At 44.3% G+C, this 18,064-nt stretch overlaps 1 protein-coding gene across 1 annotated transcript in view; it reads right to left on the bottom strand.

Annotated features, from left to right (window-relative positions):
• ATP6V1C2 (ATPase H+ transporting V1 subunit C2) overlaps positions 1 to 18,064 on the bottom strand; it is a 32,571-nt gene extending 14,507 nt beyond the window's left edge. The window contains exons 1-4 of the mRNA XM_063314569.1: positions 17,838 to 18,064; positions 15,440 to 15,603; positions 13,972 to 14,039; positions 11,464 to 11,549 (exon numbers count right to left, since the gene is read on the bottom strand). Of these exons, the coding sequence (XP_063170639.1) occupies positions 11,464 to 11,549; positions 13,972 to 14,039; positions 15,440 to 15,568 (283 nt within the window). The 5' untranslated portion in view covers positions 15,569 to 15,603; positions 17,838 to 18,064. The remainder of the gene's footprint in view (positions 1 to 11,463; positions 11,550 to 13,971; positions 14,040 to 15,439; positions 15,604 to 17,837) is intronic.

Here is an 18,064-nt window from a genome sequence, read left to right as displayed (position 1 = left end):
GTAAACTTCCTAAATGCACCTCCCAGTGTTAAACCGTGCACAGCACTAGCTGACTAGCACCTTCCTTTCCCTTAAACTCTTCTGCCTCCCTCCTGAAAGGGAATGAAATGGATTTTAAACAGAAATATTCCACAATACAGCTTTTTATTGCAGCTCTCACATATCTTATTTGAGAATGTATCCCTCTGTGCTCTTTTCTTCTGAATAAGCCAATAATGCAAATAATCCGTTACAGAACTTTATAATTTGTGGTGGTCATTCTAACTGCCCAGAGAGTGCTTTGCTCACAAGGTCTGCCCCGTTCATTTCAACAGGACTGCCACTGCATATCTATTATACAGCTACAGAAACATGGTGCTGCTTTGCAGGTGGAAAGGGGGCCATTGGGGGAACCTAAGAACATAAAAAGAGCATTGAGTTCTCACAGAAACCAACCAGGTATCTCTGTGGATCCCACAAGCTGGACATTCCCTTCCCCCATTATAATCCCTAGCAACTCCTGAAAGCCAGGTAGTCTCCAGTCAAAATAGAGCTATCATCATCATTAATAGCCACCACCCTAACTACTCCTAACTAAATCTAACTAATCTTCTAAATCATCCAGATTGATAGCTATCACTCCATCCTGTGACTCAAAGCTTCTGCCATTCAGCTTTACTGGAGGACCTGTATCATTTGGGGATTAGTTATGCTTAGTTTTTATATTGGAAAAGATAGCTGCGAACATTAACCATTGAAATCAACGCCAAAATTACAAAAAAAAAAAAAGCTATATTTTTTACTAGGGGTGGGGGAGAGTGAGAGAAACCAGCATACATAATTGCCTTGGTTATAAGTCATCAATTTACCAAACTATGGGCTCTTCATCACTTGCCTCTAACCACAACCCTGTGACGAACCTGACTCCATTACTGCACAGCTAGATTGCATGTCTCTCACGTAGCCTCAGGGCATGACTTGTATTTCCCTATTCTCTTTGTACTCACTCCCCCGCCCTGATAGAACTGCTGAATAAAAGGAGGTGGGGGCGTGGCACCAGGAGGCAGTACCAGCAACCTCCTGAGATGTAGCGTCACTCACCACACACAAAAGAATCCTGTGCCTACCGTTGTTTTTTCGACCTCACCCTTGCGAGGGAATCGTTGGCTCATTCCCCCCCAGGGAATCCCATAGACCGAAGGGCGAAGGACTGGTCGCGTGACGCGACAACTGGGGGCTCGTCCGGGATCCCTTCGGTCTCACGGTGTGATCTCTGTCTAGAGGTGCACTGCCTTCACTCTCGTTACTACGCACCTGGAAAAGGCTCTGCAATCGTAAGTAATGGGCTCCCCACTCTCCAAAGTTTCGTCAGTTCATAGGGACGAACTTTATGATTTAGTGAAGAAGGCTAACTCTTGTCAAAAGGCTAACGGTACGACCATCTTTCCCATTTCAAAAAAATCGGTGACTCAACTCCTACTGTACATGGACAGACACTGCCCTGTCTATCCTTCAGAGGGGTCGCTCAAAGCATCCACTTGGGAAAGGATAGGAAAATATTTTCATGATACCCCACGAGCACCCGTGCCTATTCTGACTGCCTGGAAGGCTGTTATGGCGGCCATCAACACTCTTTCCCCTCCCCCGTCTTCCCCGGAAACTTGCCCTTCTCCTCCCGGCCCAAAAACCCCACCCCCTCTTGCCGCCCATCTCGATGCTGCCTCACCACCACCCCCTCCATACCCAGCCGTTCCTCCTCCCCCTTCAGCTCCAACCCCCGACTCCCCTCAACACCACCCCCTAGGAGGCGCCATCACTGAACTCCTCTCCTCCCCCCTCTCATTGGAAATGGAGAGTCCCTCTGCCTTTCCCATGACCATCGGCCTAGGGGCGGCGGGAGGAAATTTGTATAACAATATTGAACTTAAGGTTTTGAAACAAATCAAAGATGCTGTAACCACCTACGGCTTGCACTCTCCTTTTACTAGGGGAGTTTTAGACTCTTTAGTTACTGCTAACACTGTTATGTTATTGTATGATTGGAAAATGCTTTTTTCTATGCTTATGACCCCGGCGCAATACGTTGTGTGGCAATCTGAATACGACAAAGGGGTGGAAGTAGAAATTAGAAGAGGTCTTCCCGCAGGGGTGACCGCAAATCAATTATTAGGAAAGGGACAATTCGCAACCTTAGTCCAGCAACAGAACTCCCCCCGTCGTTGTTTTGCTATTATTCACATGTGCGCCATGAATGCTCTCAAAAGAGTGGATGATTCCGACTCTCAATCCACCCAAACGTTTTTGAAAATAATGCAAGAACCAAATGAACCATACGCTTCCTTCATAAGTCGCCTTCAGATTGCTTTAGACCGACAAATTGATAATGCCACGGCTAAACATGAGCTGCTAATGAAACTTGCTTTCTCTAACGCTAATCATGACTGCCAGACCATTCTGCAACCCGCAGTCAATCAACCGGGTGTAAAGCTTGCAGACTTCCTGCAACTCTGCAGAATCGTTGGTACCACCTCTCACAAAGTGAGCGCTCTCGCTGCCGCCATTACCACCTCGCTGCCTTCTACTAACCCCTCCCCTCAGCTCCATTCCCCGGAAGCCCTCGCAATCACTCGTCATGGAAATTGCTTCAATTGTGGGAAGCCGGGCCACTTTAAGAATCAATGCCGTGCACCCGGGGGAGGTGGGGCGCCCCCTTCCACTCAAAGGGGGCCGCCCCCCCCCTCCAAACCTAAAACACCTTGTCCCAGGTGCCGCAAAGGCTATCATTGGGCCTCGCAATGTCGCAATAACTCCTCCCCTCACCAGCCTTCGGAAAACTAGATCGGGGGTTGTCAGCTAACCCCGCCCCAAAGGCTGAATTACCCATCACCAGCTTCCCTGTGGAGTTGGCAGAGGATCTTTTGTATGACGATCCGGGGGCTGTCCTTTCCCTTCCTCTTGTTGTCACGCTGCATAAACCCCTCCCTCCTCTTACCCCTGCTTTGCTTATTCCCAACTCCTCGCTTACGCTTGAGGGAATGGTTGCTGCTCCCTATTTGTATGATTCATCAGATTTGACACAAATTGCTCTGGCAGGAGTGGGAGATAGGTGCTTTTCCTTAAATAAAGGAACAATTGTCGCCACGCTCATACTTCTCCCTTCTCCTGATATGCCATCATTGTTTGCCTTGCAGCAACCAGTCCAAACCTCTAAACCCACCCTCCTTGTCACACTAAATGGTCGCTCTTTCGAAGGCTTGATTGACACCGGCGCCGACGTCTCTGTCATTCGTTCCGCTGAATGGCCCTCCTCCTGGCCTATCGCTGAAGCCTCCTCGGTGCAAGGAGTAGGCGGAGCACAGGCCGCTAAGGTCAGCTCTCATTGGCTTTCTGCTGTGACTGCTCATTCTCATATTACAGCTTATCTAAAGCCTTATATCTTGCCTTTGCACTGTAACCTATGGGGCCGTGACTTGCTTTCACAGTTCCACGCTTTTATTCAACTTCCCTAATGGCTTTACAGGACCCTTTAGGGTCTCTCTCTCTCTCTCTCAAAACCTCTGTGCCGGTATGGGTTGATCAATGGCCACTCACCAAAGAGAAACTGGACGCCTTACATATCTTGGTCCAACAGCAGTTAATTGAAGGCCATATCGAAACCTCCACCAGCCCATACAATACTCCGGTATTTGTCATCAAAAAGAAGTCTGGCAAATGGCGCCTCCTACAGGATCTTAGGGCTATCAACACCATCCTTCAGCCCATGGGACCTTTGCAGTGTGGACTTCCCAACCCCAACTTGATTCCGGAAGGACACGACCTTATTGTAATAGACCTCAAGGATTGTTTTTTTTCCATACCTTTGGCACAAAAGGACAGAATTATTTTCGCATTTACGGTACCGGAACTTAACAATTCAAAGCCTACTGCTCGGTACCAGTGGAAGGTCCTCCCACAAGGCATGTTGAACTCACCCACAATGTGCCAATTTTTTGTCGATAAAGCATTGCAACCCTATAGATCCCAATTTCCGCATTTTCTTGTGTATCATTATATGGATGACATTTTAGTCGCTGCTGAGGGCCCGAAAGGGACAGTTCAAAAAACTTTTCCTATTCTTTTAGCCACCCTAGCAACGGCAGGGTTGCACGTTGCACCAGAAAAGGTCCAGTCTCGTTATCCAATGCAATATCTAGGCCACAAAGTTTTAGCCTCCACAGCTGCCCCACTTCTACCTATGCTCACGCTTCCCCAGCCGACCACCTTGGTCCAATTACAACAATGTCTGGGGGTCATTAACTGGGCCCGCGCATACCTTGCTTTAACTACACCCATGTTATCACCTTTATTCCAAGCGTTAGTGGGTTTGACAAACCCAGCTGACAAGGTATACCTTACAGAACAACAATTGCATGCCCTACAACAGGTCAATGCCGTCCTTACGACCCAATGGGTGGACCGTGCGCTCACTGACAAACCACCCTCTCTTGCCATTCTTTCAACACATCAATTATTAACTGCCATCATTGTCCAAACGTCTGATAACAAACATCTACATATTTTAGAATGGCTACACTTGCCGCACACACCTAAGACATCCATCATCACCAGAGCAGCACAAATGGCCTCTCTTGTTGAGAAAGGCCGGAAGAGGATTAGAGCCCTAATGGGACTGGATGTTTCCACCCTGTACATTCCCCTTAAGGTTACTCAATGGGAACCCCTCCTACAAAACTCCACTGCACTGCAGGATGCCTTGGAGGACTGGTGTGGCCAGGTGTCATGCCATCTTCCCCCTGATCCTCGATTGCAACTGTTGCGAACAGTACCCTTCACACTAACCTCGCCGTTCGTTCAGCAGCCACTCAAGGAAGCCCTCACTGTTTTTACAGACGGCTCCAAAACCATAGGGGCTTGTACATGGCAAAATAATTGCAAATGGCATAAACGCCTAACAGGCCCACAAGCATCTGCCCAACAGGCTGAGTTAGCCGCCTTTTTGCTAGCCTTGTCCCTTTTCCCAGAACAGCCTTTGAATGTTATATTAGATAGTATGTATGTCACTCAAATGGCTGTGGCCATGTTTGATGCATATATTTCCCCTGTTACCCCCCCCTCTCTCATGACGCTTTTTTTGCAGCTTCAAACTCTCCTGAAGGACAGAACATCCCCTTTGTTTGTAGCGCATATTAGAAGCCACCAACAGCTACCCGGTTTCCTGTCCGAAGGCAACCACATGGCAGATGAGGCTTGCAAAATTATGGCCTCTTCCCCTCTTCCTCCGCCGCTTTCAGCAGGGGACAGCCATGCTTATTTCCATCAAAATAAAAAAGCCTTGGTGCGCCAATTTGGCATTACATATCAAGAAGCTACCGCCATTCTTCAACAATGTCCAACCTGCAGTTTGCAGGCAAAGTGCATCCCTGAGGGAGTTAATCCCAGGGGTGTCCATGCTTGTGACACATGGCAGATGGATGTCACTCATTATCCCTCTTTTGCACCTTGGAAGTATATCCATGTATCTGTGGATACCTATTCGGGATTCATCCTGGCAACTTTGCAAAGAGGAGAAGCCACGAAAAACGTAATCAATCATTGTATTCGCACTTTCGTCACATCGGGATGTCCCAAAACTTTGAAAACTGACAATGGCCCCGCTTACGTCAGCACTCCCTTTGCTGAGTTTTGCCGTAAGTGGTCCATTACTCACAGATTCGGTATACCATTCAACAGCCAAGGTCAGGCTATTGTGGAAAGGGCTAACCAGACCCTAAAGAATGCCCTTGATCGGCAAACGGGGAAAAAGGCCTTAGGCCCCCCAAGCCTCCCGATGTTACAAAATATCCTTAATCTCACCTTGTTTACCTTGAATTTCCTTAATCTTACCGGTACCCCCCCTGCTACGGCTGCATCTCGACACTTTTCCAAGCCAGTAGTTCCCTCTTCCCGTCCCCTTGTTTATTTTAGGCAACTGCCCAGCCCTGAGTGGAAAGGCCCTGCGCAACTCGTCACCTGGGGAAAAGGCTACGCTGCTGTGCAACTACCTGATCGAGTGCTCTGGGTTCCTGCTCGCTGCATCCGGCCATATCATGGGCAGCCTCCTGACAAGCACCTTCTTGACCCTCCTTCTCTGTTATCTCTCTTCCATCTCTGCTCCCCTCACAACGAACCCTAAAACAACCTCTCTCATTCGAACCCATCGTTTACGCTACCCTGCCACCATTGGCCGCAGCTCAGCATCCAACGCCATGGAATGTCTTCAACGCTCTCCCATCAAAAGAAAAGGCACCTTCTGGCGCTGGTTTCGCAACAACACCCTTCTCCAAGATGGCGATTCCTACTCCATCACTTATCACTTTCGCCAAACTACCCTTGCTATCACCAACGTACAGTTGACCGATCTAGGACAATATCACTGTGAAATAACAAAATTAATTAAGGGGTTCGCCACCTCATCTCGCCTTACGCTCACCTTATTTTTACTCTCCCTTCCTGAGCCCGCCCGTTGGCAGGGACGACGCCTACTGGCATTTGACGCCCAGGGATCGCATCGCCCTTACAATATCACCTGGACAATCCGCGATGCCTTGGGACAGATCCTGAATACCTCCTTTTGTTATAGCCCAATTATATCTTGTTTCCCTAACCTGTATTTTGACTTTTCAGAAATGCTTTTAGGAGTGACAGCCTACAGGAGGCTGGACGGCTTCCCAGAGCCCAGCCACTCCACCGTTAAAAGGTATCCCCTATATGTGTGCCCAGGACATGACACCAGCCCTGATCACGTGCACGACTGCGGAGGCTTAGCAGATTACTTTTGCAAATCTTGGTCCTGCGTTTCCACTGGCTACATCTACTGGACCCCTCCATATAAGACTGATTACATCACCCTCACTCGGTTGAGAAAGGACATTAGGTGCACCGCAACCAAAAAGAATGCGGCAGGACAGGGGGGTTGGAATAGATGTAATCCGGTTATTGTACAATTCACTGCTGCAGGAAAAGCTCAGGGGAATGCCTGGGACTCAGGTGTAAAATGGGGAGGTCGTATATATGCCGGATGGCCCGGGTATCATTACGGCAACATATTCTACATTCAACGACAGGTCACTCTCCCTCAGTCCCCACCTGTTGGGCCCAATGCCGACGACATTCACTCCACCTTTCTTAAACCCCTCACCAAACAAAAAAACCCCCTTGTCTCTCTTCTTAACTCCTCCTTTTCCCTTGTTCACACCGCTTCTAACACATCTCGATGTTGGCTTTGCTTGTCTTCCTCCCCACCATTCTATGAAGCAGTCGGTTCTCCTGACCCTATCCGAAACTCTACCTCAGCCGCCTCCTGCCGCTGGCAAAACACCACGTTGACTATCACCTCTATAATAGGGCAGGGCTGCTGCCTTGGCCGTGTTCCTGCTAACTATATTCAATATTGCCTTAATTCTTCTCATGATCACTGTGCCCTCTATCTTCCAAAAAATCGCTTGAACATCAACGGTCACACCGGCCATGGTGGCTACGGTGTACTCTACACTACCTCTGGTAATATCTCTGCCCGATTGACAGGGCAATACTTTATCCCTGGGAACAACTCTGTTTGGGCATGTTCTTCTGGCCTCACCGCATGTGTATATGGTGATACCTTGTTACAAACTAACGCCTTTTGTATTCAGGTGCTCCTACTCCCCAAGATTTCTATCTATTCCCCTGACGAACTTCTCTCCATTTTAGAGCCCCCTCATTATCCCCTCAAGGCTAAGCGCGAAGTAGTGACTGCTGTAACTTTATCAGTCCTACTGGGCTTAGGTGCGGCTGGAGCCGCCACTGGTGTGTCAGCCCTTGTTGTCAATGATCAGAACCTGCGTCACCTTAGCGTTATCATTGACACTGACCTTCGCGCCATCGAACAATCTATTGTGGCGCTACAAGATTCCCTTACCTCTCTATCCGAAGTGGTTTTGCAAAATCGTAGGGGTCTCGACCTTCTGTTCCTCAAACAAGGGGGTCTGTGTGTTGCTCTAAAGGAAGACTGCTGTTTTTATGCCGACAACTCAGGAGTAGTATTGGACTCTATGAAAGAGCTCAATTCCCGTTTAAAAACAAGGGAATTGGAGCGCCAACAATCCATGTCATGGTATCAAAATATGTTTAGCATTTCTCCATGGCTAACCACACTGTTGTCCGCTCTGTTGGGGCCCCTCCTGTTATTGATTCTCGTATGCACCATAGGCCCCTGTGTGCTGGGTCGCGTTCTCCGCTTCTTAAAGCAGAGACTTCATACATTGGACTCAGAGGTATCCGAGACAAAGCTTGCTGTTCAACACCTGGTCACTGCTGTAGGTATGGAGAAAACACCACTCTTGGGATGGTCCTCCGATAGTGAATCAGAAGTGGAAAAGGACCCCCGGTCACACTACCCCCCGAGAGAGGACGCTGGGATGGGTCTCCTTGGACTGAAGAGTCCCTGGCTCCCCGACTCAGACCCTCTGGGGGAGGAACAAAATTAAATAAAAAAGGTGGAAATGTGACGAACCTGACTCCATTACTGCACAGCTAGATTGCATGTCTCTCACGTAGCCTCAGGGCATGACTTGTATTTCCCTATTCTCTTTGTACTCACTCCCCCGCCCTGATAGAACTGCTGAATAAAAGGAGGTGGGGGCGTGGCACCAGGAGGCAGTACCAGCAACCTCCTGAGATGTAGCGTCACTCACCACACACAAAAGAATCCTGTGCCTACCGTTGTTTTTTCGACCTCACCCTTGCGAGGGAATCGTTGGCTCATTCCCCCCCAGGGAATCCCATAGACCGAAGGGCGAAGGACTGGTCGCGTGACGCGACACAACCCAAACACTTTTAGTGCCATGTCCTCATAATGATGCCTTTGTCTCATCCCCAGACTCAGCTGAAGCAGCTTATGCTGTACTAAGCTGTTCCAGTTTTGAAGTTGTGTCTTCCTTCTTCTTCCATCACAATTTTAGCCATGTATACAGGTACACTTCACCAAACATTTGACTGAGGATATACTCAGGAGCTGTATCAGCCCAGCTTCTATAGACCACTTTAGATTGCTGTGGTCAGCCCCCTCCTCTCCAGCCGCTGCGAACAGTTCCCTATTGCTGCTTGGGCTGTAAGAGAGACCTGACCAATGCTTTGCAAAGTACTTATCACACCTTATGGAGACTATGTAAAATGTGTACTATGTATGATGTATTAAAATACATAATGTGGGTTTAGTGCTTTTTTGAAGGAGCACTAGTCCTGGGCTGCAGAGAAGGTTGAATTAAACTGGGAAAGAGAACCAGGTTCTGCCAGCAATGTGCGGTTAGTTCTTTCACCAGTAGGTGCATTAAAAGCTTTCTACTATGGCTGCTGACAAGAGGGCTACCACCGTTGCTCTGATAGGGCAGTGTTCCCACATCACTTTATGCATCTTTACTTCTTGTGGTTCTTTGCGCACCACACCACTGACACCTTCATCCCTCTTGGCGGGAGAAGCAAGGACAGCTTGCCCTCTCCATTTTGGCTTTGGCTGCAGTAGGTGCCTTGGTGATAGCTGCTGTGACTCTGAGGACCATCCAGAATTGTGAGATTCTGGAAGTCAGCTGTCACACACATGTTCCGCATGGTTGTCTCTTGGTTACTGCCAGATGCTGCCAGCCATGAAGTCAAAATGGGACTCTGGTCATTTGCTGACAGCATCACAGGTCCTTTCTGTTTCTCCTCTCACTTGTCCTCCACATTTGTGGAGCCAAGATACCTTTGAACAGAGGCTTAGCACTTTTTCAGAAGAACACTCTATTCATGTTCAGAAATAATCTGACTGATAGGTACAAGGGATCCAAGAAGCTTTGGCAGAGGTCCCTCCCACTTCTCCCCATGCCCCGATTCCATGCTTACAACTTGTAAGTCAGGCAATTTTACAGGGGGCTAATCTGCCATTCTAACCACCCATCTAATCCACCCATCCTCACTCTCCACCCACATAAGAGAAAGAGACTGGTGGCTGTTTTCTTATCAGCAAATAATGCTTGGTGGGCAAGAAATAAAACTAGGGGAAACACTGCTTCCTTTCCTTAAAATAGCCACAATAGCTACATAAGGACAGTACCACTAGCCAGTGAGAATGCAGACTGGCAAAGGGGGCAGCACTGTTGAGGTCAGCATGCCCCCCTCCCGCCACTTTAAGGACTAATGGACAGCCCTCAGCTATGAGGAAGAGCCCTAAGTATACCAGACCTGGGCTGCAAAATCCAAATAACCACCAGATGGCAGCAACAAGCCACATTTGCTGCCATTAAATGCTCATTTGATTTTTTACAGCTCAGATCCAGCAGCCTAAACTAATCTACTGAGTAAAAACTGGACCGTTAATTTGTTCTGCACAGTTAAGAACAGTGATGATATCATTGATCATAAGAAAACAGATGCATGCAAAAAGTTTCACATGCTCCAGTAGTCCATACAGTCCCTTTTGCTTTACATGCAGAGTAAGTTAGAAAGAAAAAGGCTGAGGGAAAGGAAAAATCAAAAGTAGTAGGGGATGCAAACCTGCAGTTATCTGAGTCATAGGAAGACGGTGATCAAGCTACAGGGTTGTTACTAGAGAAATCCACTGTAACCTGATCACTGTACCCCTACAACCAGATATGAGCTCAACTCTATTATTAAACACACCAGTGCATGCTGGCCAAGACACAACTGGCACCCAAACATACCCTTTAGACATTTCATTTTGCTCTTTGCGCCTGAAATACAATAAGTGCAATTATTGATCTTCAAAAATATTTGTCGTAAAAACTAAAGTTATCACTTGGAACAAGATCTCTGTCAAAGAACAGAATTCCATTCTGGTTTCATGCTAGCAGTAGCCATTTTAACACTTAATTAAAGGTAGTTTTCAGTAGATTGCACAAAAGCTTCTGTATATAAGTATGAACTAAAACTGAACTTGGAGCAATTCATGTCCCACTTTAGGCTGTGAAGAGCTGTTGACTGCAAAGCTCTCTAAATCCTGCCGCTTAAGGTGTCATTTTATCCTGAGTTGATTTTCCTCTTCCTGTTCATTACATTTATTCTTCCTTGTGATAAATTTTTCACTTCTGACTGCCATTAAGGACTTCTCTATATCTTTGGAAACAACTAAATACTTTGCAATCTGTAGAATAGAGGATTGTGTGGAACTGAAGAGTAACAGTCACCTCTCTGGGAATCTGGACTCCTTGTAAAACAGTCACAAGTTTTTTATCCATGTAAGCAGTGAAGAAAAAGCCACTTCATCCATAAGCCACAGTATAAAGAGTGACAAGAATCTGTCCTAAAGCTAATAAAAAACAAAGCCCAGAAGCATTATTTTCTAAAACTGGAAACACCACCTAATTCCTTAATATAGGAGCATTTTAATTTCAGCAGTTCTTACTGGAAACTGGGTGAGAACAACAAAGCTACATCCAAACACAACAACATATGCATGACTTCAGGGCCTACCTCCATTGGCCAGCAGGTTTTCCTGTACTTTATCTTTTGAATCTTCTAAAACTTCTCCAATATATTGGGCAATTTTCTTTATTACACTTCATACAAGAACAAAACAGTAAAAGTTTAGTTCAATTCATGAAATAACTTACAGCTAGATAGTAAAAACCATTGCTTTCACAGTCACTAAGGTGAGAACCAATATATAGGCAGAGGTGGGCAGAAGGCAGATCAGGACCAGTGGAGGATCAACAGGGGGTTTCAACTCCAAAATGATTAACAGCAGTCAAAGGGAACTGGCTATTTTTTTTTAAGTGTGTGTTTAAGGTATTGTGCAAAATACCTGTTGAGTTCTGGTACTAAAAAAAAAAAATTCTAAGAGCATGACTTCCTGTTATTTTGCACCCAACTCTGACTGATGGGACTAGCAACTCAGTCCTAGTAATTTCTCTATGCTACAAAGTCTGGTTCCCCAACAGCTACTGGGTGGCAAAAAAATAAAATAAGGTGGAAGGAAAAAGGGGAAAAAGCACAGCTGGGATCAGAGTGTGCATGGTTCATTTTAAACCATAGCCTACAAGCAGCCAAGCATGGAGGAAGCATTGCTGAAGCCCAAGGAATCCACAGGTGCTCTTTCAGGTGTGTGCTTGTACATGTAATGGAACATGATGGAGCAGAATGGGAAAAGTCCAAAGTAGCTTACTCCAGAATAAACATACCTAGAAATGGACATTAACTTGCTTTTAAAGCATTAAGTTGCTACATGGATTTCCCAGGATTCTCATCTTTATTCTATATCATTTTAACTTTGGGAAGCATTAAAAACAGGTCTGCAAGGAGGGAGCGCCATCCGAGATGGAAACAGCTCAAGAACGAACAGGCAGAAAGCATCAGAATGCCATAGGTTGCTTTAAAGTGACATGGAAAAATACTCTGCCTCCCTGTGTAAATAAATAATAAAACTGCACAGCAACAAGACCCTGAAAACTCTCGCCCCTTCCCTGCTACGCTGGCAAGAAGCAGTGCGGGCTGGTTTCTGCTGCCTAGCTAGATGTACATTTCTTGCATATGTTGATCTGATAACAGCTCCACTAACAATCTGTTTCTCTGCAACTAAGATACAAGTGCTGAGTTCATTGGCATAGCTTCTGACCAATTCCCCTTTGTCCATGGGCTTCAGCATCTGTTGCATTCATTTTTTTAACACACTAGTCTCAGATATAATTCTGTTCTTTCATCAGAGGAGTTTCCCCATCAGACCTTCAGCTTCTGCTACAAAACAGTGTACTTAATAGAAATGTGGGTTGAAGTCCCATGGCAAAAATCTTCCTCTTAGAAGGCATCTGCAGGAGGGGGCAAGGGATTGAATGTGCATCACAGTGTGGCAACTCACATCTTGTCATTTTGGCACTACCATGGTTAGGAATGGATGTCTATGCATAGAGCAAAGTTGAATTACCTAATTCTTGGTGACCATAATAGTATTAGGAACCTGGTCAGAAAACAGATTGGTTATAGATGGATTCTGAGAAACAGTGTCCCACTGATGAGAAGCAAATCTATTTCTTAATAATAGACCTATATGTTCTGCATTTTTTTCAAAATCCCAACCCCTCAATAAAATACACAGCTCCATACCTCTAACCTTTCATCTAGAAGATGGAAGGACCAGAAGAAAAGGGGGAAGATAAGTGGAAAGGGGGCACTTGGGAAAAGAAATGAGAGAAGGTAGGGCTTCTTACTTGTCTTGCCTGTTTGCCTTTCATTGTAAAATGGGAAAAGGATTGGGGAGCATCCTACCCAACACCACCCCCAGGGCAAAAAAAACTTTTGCTCCAGGCTGCCAGCTGCCAACTTCCACTATAGTATTTGAAATATACACTTCACTTTCAGCCCTATATCTTCTTTTCCCAATTCTGTGCTGTGTGTCTTAGTAGCCCTCCTGTGTCTCTGTGACTGTTACCAGTGTAGGAGACCCTGGAGTACTTGCTTCTGGGTTGAGAAATAAACAAAGAAGACAACCCTTCAGATATGTGAAGTTTGAACACTGAAGAATTTGTGGGGAGACTCAGCTGTAGATGGATATGCTCGTCAAGTAAAATAGAACAGAGCTTTTTAGACATTCTTAAAAGCATTGGTACTCTGACAGTCCTTCTGCAAGATGCTATTTCCCTCCCATTCCCCCCCACCCCATCCCCAGTTCATCTCTGTAATAGCTTCTCAGAGCCATTGCGTTGGATTGGTCAAATCAGAGGGCAGGTACCATCTTTCGCAGGGAGTTGCCTATTACCTCTGTGCAAAGCTCATTGCTCCTCTAGATCCCAATACACTTGATTCAAAAGAAAACATAGGACTTAGACCCAACTATTCTTTAAACAGAATAAAGCCAAACCTGCCCGACCTGGCTGGCTTCTAGGGCCAGGCTTAAACAAGTCAGAGTTAGGTTCAGGCAGGAACAATGTGACCTGGAAAAACAACATCCATTTGCTGTTTGTGTGCAGTAAATAAGATCTATTTTACCTTTCAGCAAAGCTATCAAGTTTTCCCAACTCATCTGAGAGGCCAACCAGTGCATCCAGTGTTCCTACCTGTAGAAGGGAACACAAATGCTTTACACATAAACAAAAGAGCTGCATAAATGTTTTGCCAGAATCTTTTTTTTTTTTTTGGCATGGATGATCTTCCGTGTGATCAAAATATTAAGCACATTTGTAGGGAGCCAAAGTCAATCAGGGAGAACATTTCTTTCAGTGGAAAATGACTGAAATGCCTCTTCTTTCTAAGTAAGGAAAAATTGTATGGTAGCATGTGATTATAAACCACTTCTACAAGACTTCTTCCTTATTTTTATTATCCATGTTCCTCAACAGCTTTATAGCTCACAGTATAGAATCCTGTATGTGCAATCATAGGACACTGAAAAGAATATATATTTTGCTACCAACTTCAGTAAGAAAAAGGCTTAATCCTTAAGATGAATGAGCCTTACAGTTACCTCATTTATACATAATGTGGGCAGAAAGCAGTTGCAGCAAATAAATCTGTTGCATCTGTTCCTGAAGTTTTTACACTTTAAGATACCAAGAGTGAAGGTGATTTCCAGATATCAGCTGGCACTTCTATCATAGTCATATTATTAATCCTTGTATTTTTTACTATGTCTGGTACTCTCACCAAAATGTAACTAACATGATAGTGTAGACTGTTGTTGAAGAAGTAATTTAACTACAATAAGCCCAAGCCATGTTAATTAAACTATGAGAAAGTCTATACAGCATGGATATCGAAATAGCTAAGACTTATTTTGAATGGAATAATTTGTTATCAATTCTGTTAGCTGTTTACTGTTTACAAACAGTAAACAGCTAACAATCGGTTACAAATTTTCATTTATCAATTTTGGTAAAATGATATAGACACAATGACATTATTTACATGTCGTAATCCCCCCCATCCACCCCCACCCCTGCAGACACCCATTAAAATGCTCTGCATCTCCATTCAAAGTGTATGCCCAATATTGTTTATGGTTACTTGGAGCTCAGCCCCATTAAATTCATTCAGATTTAGTTTACTGATACTACAACTCCTTGTATATTTATTTGTGAGTAAATCCTACTTAATTTGCCTCTAAATAAGCTATGTAAGGCAGAGCTCCACCATAAGTAACTGGAATCTTGACCACTTAGGATGCTCATAGATTGTCTAACTAAAGTTCTTTGAGATTTTCTGCAAATGACAGGTTTAAGTGAAATCAAATTAAACCTCCAGATTTTTCTCCTGGTAATTAATCCACTGACTAATAATAATGCATGTATGCTATTCAAGCACTTCAGAAGGAAACAGAATGAAAGATATTATTCAGACTAATTTTCCTTGTACATAGATCCACTCTATGAAGAAAGGAATATGCTTGATCCCTGTCTTGTTCGTGACTTGTTCTTCCTCCTTCTCTCCCCCCCTTGTAATTTTTCACCCTATCTTTTACCTTGAGGTCAGGGATGGTGAACTTGCTGTTGCTGGACAGGTTGGCTTTCGAAGTCACAGTATTCATTCTGTCCCAGGCAAGCAAATTTGCCTTATCCCCTGGAGCTGAAATTAACCAGAACTCTGACATGGTGGAAAAGGATCCTTCAGTACAAATCACTATAACTAAAAAAATCAAAATAAAAAAACAGGAACACAGAAACAGATCAGTTAAACATTTACGATCAGTATTCTAGAAAAGCATTAAAAATATTGGTATTTCAGTCCATACAGGGAAAATTCCATCACCTTTCAATCCAAATCTAAAATTAAATGTGACCTTCCTTTCAATGTCACAAGCAGGGAATAGTTCCTCTTTTTTTCCCCTCCCTGCCCTGGGTTGTTTCATCTGGTCAGTAGGGAGGAGTTTCTAATCTTAAGGGTGCTGATGCATGGAGCAATTCACAATTATTTGCAAAAGTAATAGGCTGATCTGTTTATAATTCCAATCCAAGAAACATTCTTTGAGAAGAATATAAGAGCTTAAAGCAGTGTTTTTCATACCTGGCAACTTTAAGATGCATGAACTTCAACTTCCAGAATTCCCCAGCCAGCATACTAGCTGCGGAATTCTGGGAGCTGAAGTCCACACATCTTAAAGTTGCCAAGTCTGAAAAACACTGGCTTAAAGGCTGTATCCTGTAACCATTTACCTGGAAGGAAGTCACACTGAACCCAATGAGACTTTCTTAAAGCAGATAGAAGTATGATGAATGTCTATAAAGGAAACCTGGGGATTCCAGTCAGTATTTTTACTTTTTAAATGATAGAAAATGCTTCTCCAAAATACCATCAAGATTTGCAGAACTTTTTGTATTTTTAGATACTGTGCCATATGTTATCCTCAAACTGATTAGAAAGAAACATGCATTGGAAATTAAAAATTGAGGAGGCAAGGGAATGCAAGTAAAACATAGGTCAATTAAATATTTGGCAAACAGTCTCATAAAACACACACATTACTGAAATATATGTATGTGTATTATTCTCTGGCACCACAGACAAGGGCTTTATGTCTGTAGATGTATATACAGAAATATACAGAGAAAGCAGGTTTCCAGGCTAATAATCAGAGTTGGAACAGGAACCATATTACCTAGTTATTGCTGATTATTTGAGCAGGGTGATAGATCAATGAACTTGGAGAAGATCCCTCAGAGGCATGTATTGCATTATACTTCTTTGCATTAGGAAACCACAATTTATGAATGACAAAATATAGCCAAGCAGATACTTGCACTTCACTAAGTTGCTATTTGCATAGATCTTGCTGCAAAAGCCGTAAGTAGAATTTCATAATTACTTTTGAGCAGATACACACAAGAGTGTGCTGTAAACTAAGGAGAAACCAACCTGCATTCTTAAGGACAGGCATTCGTCTCCAGATTAACTCTTCCTGGCCTCCTCCAGCACAGAAAGTCCTACATCATTTACCAAGGACCTTTTTCTCTTGATACAGCTCAAGAGTTAGAATTACATCTAGATCTGGAGATAAATTCATGACTCGGCTACTACTACACTTCTGGGGTTAACCATCTTCATGTATATGTATATGTAGACAGTTAATATATACCTGTTGTCATATTGGCAAGTCCATTATTTAGATTTTTAAATCTATTTCTGTTTACTGAAAAAAATCAGGACAATGAAATGTGTATAAAACTACTAAGGTGCTATCAGAAAGAGTGCAGAGGGAGCAGTTTTCTCCTACATTTCATATGAGGGCATTTATGATAATTTTATCAGCTTTAAAAAAGGTAAAGATTCTCCTACATTGAACTTGACTCCTGGTTACTAGATGGATACATCTATGTTCATAGTAAGGATACAGAAGGTGTTTGCCACAGCTGCCTTCTGGGAAACCTTTTCAGTTTTCTAATCTAGCCTCCAGCCCTGGGATTTCCTAGTGGTCTCCTATCCATGTATTAATCAACTCCCTCCCTGCTTAGCCTTTTCAGAGAGTGGCCAGGTTGGTTAGGGGATGCCACCTGCATTGACTTTGCCCACTACCATTAGGAACAAAGAAGTGAGGTTGATCCGTTTTAGCACAGAGAGGCATCATAAAAATGATGGAAAGCATAAGGAAAAGAAAGGGGAATGGTTCTGCTATAGCTTTAATAGGTATAAAAAGTGATCATAACCAATGTTCTTGAAATTCTCCCTTTATCATTTAATCTTTAATTTATCTAGTAATGCGCCTTTGAATTTTGATTCCAATCCATCTCTAAGGAGAAGCTGGCACCTTTCCATGGCCTGGTGGAGCGATGCATTTTGCCCTCCAACACAAAACAACCAAGGCTTCCTAAAAATACCACAAATCAGGCTTGCTTTTACTTATCAGTTTTATTGGGATAACTTACGTCTACTTGGACGTTGAAAATGGCTTAAAAAGGCTGGACGAAAATGCCTTTCCCATCACTCCGAACCGCTTTCAGAAAAAGAAGCAACATAAACGGCCAGGCTTAACGACCAGCAAATAGCGCATTCTATTCCCACGAAGCAGCGCCAAGATCCGAGTTGAATAAAATGGACCAAGGACTAGAAACTCCACCGAGGCCGATTCGCTCCCATAGTTTCGTTTTAAATG

This window comes from Candoia aspera, chromosome 1 (assembly GCF_035149785.1).
Source record: "Candoia aspera isolate rCanAsp1 chromosome 1, rCanAsp1.hap2, whole genome shotgun sequence".
Lineage (NCBI taxonomy): Eukaryota > Metazoa > Chordata > Lepidosauria > Squamata > Boidae > Candoia > Candoia aspera.
The sequence above is the reverse complement of the archived record's forward strand: the minus strand, read 5'-3'. Positions and strand labels throughout refer to the sequence as shown.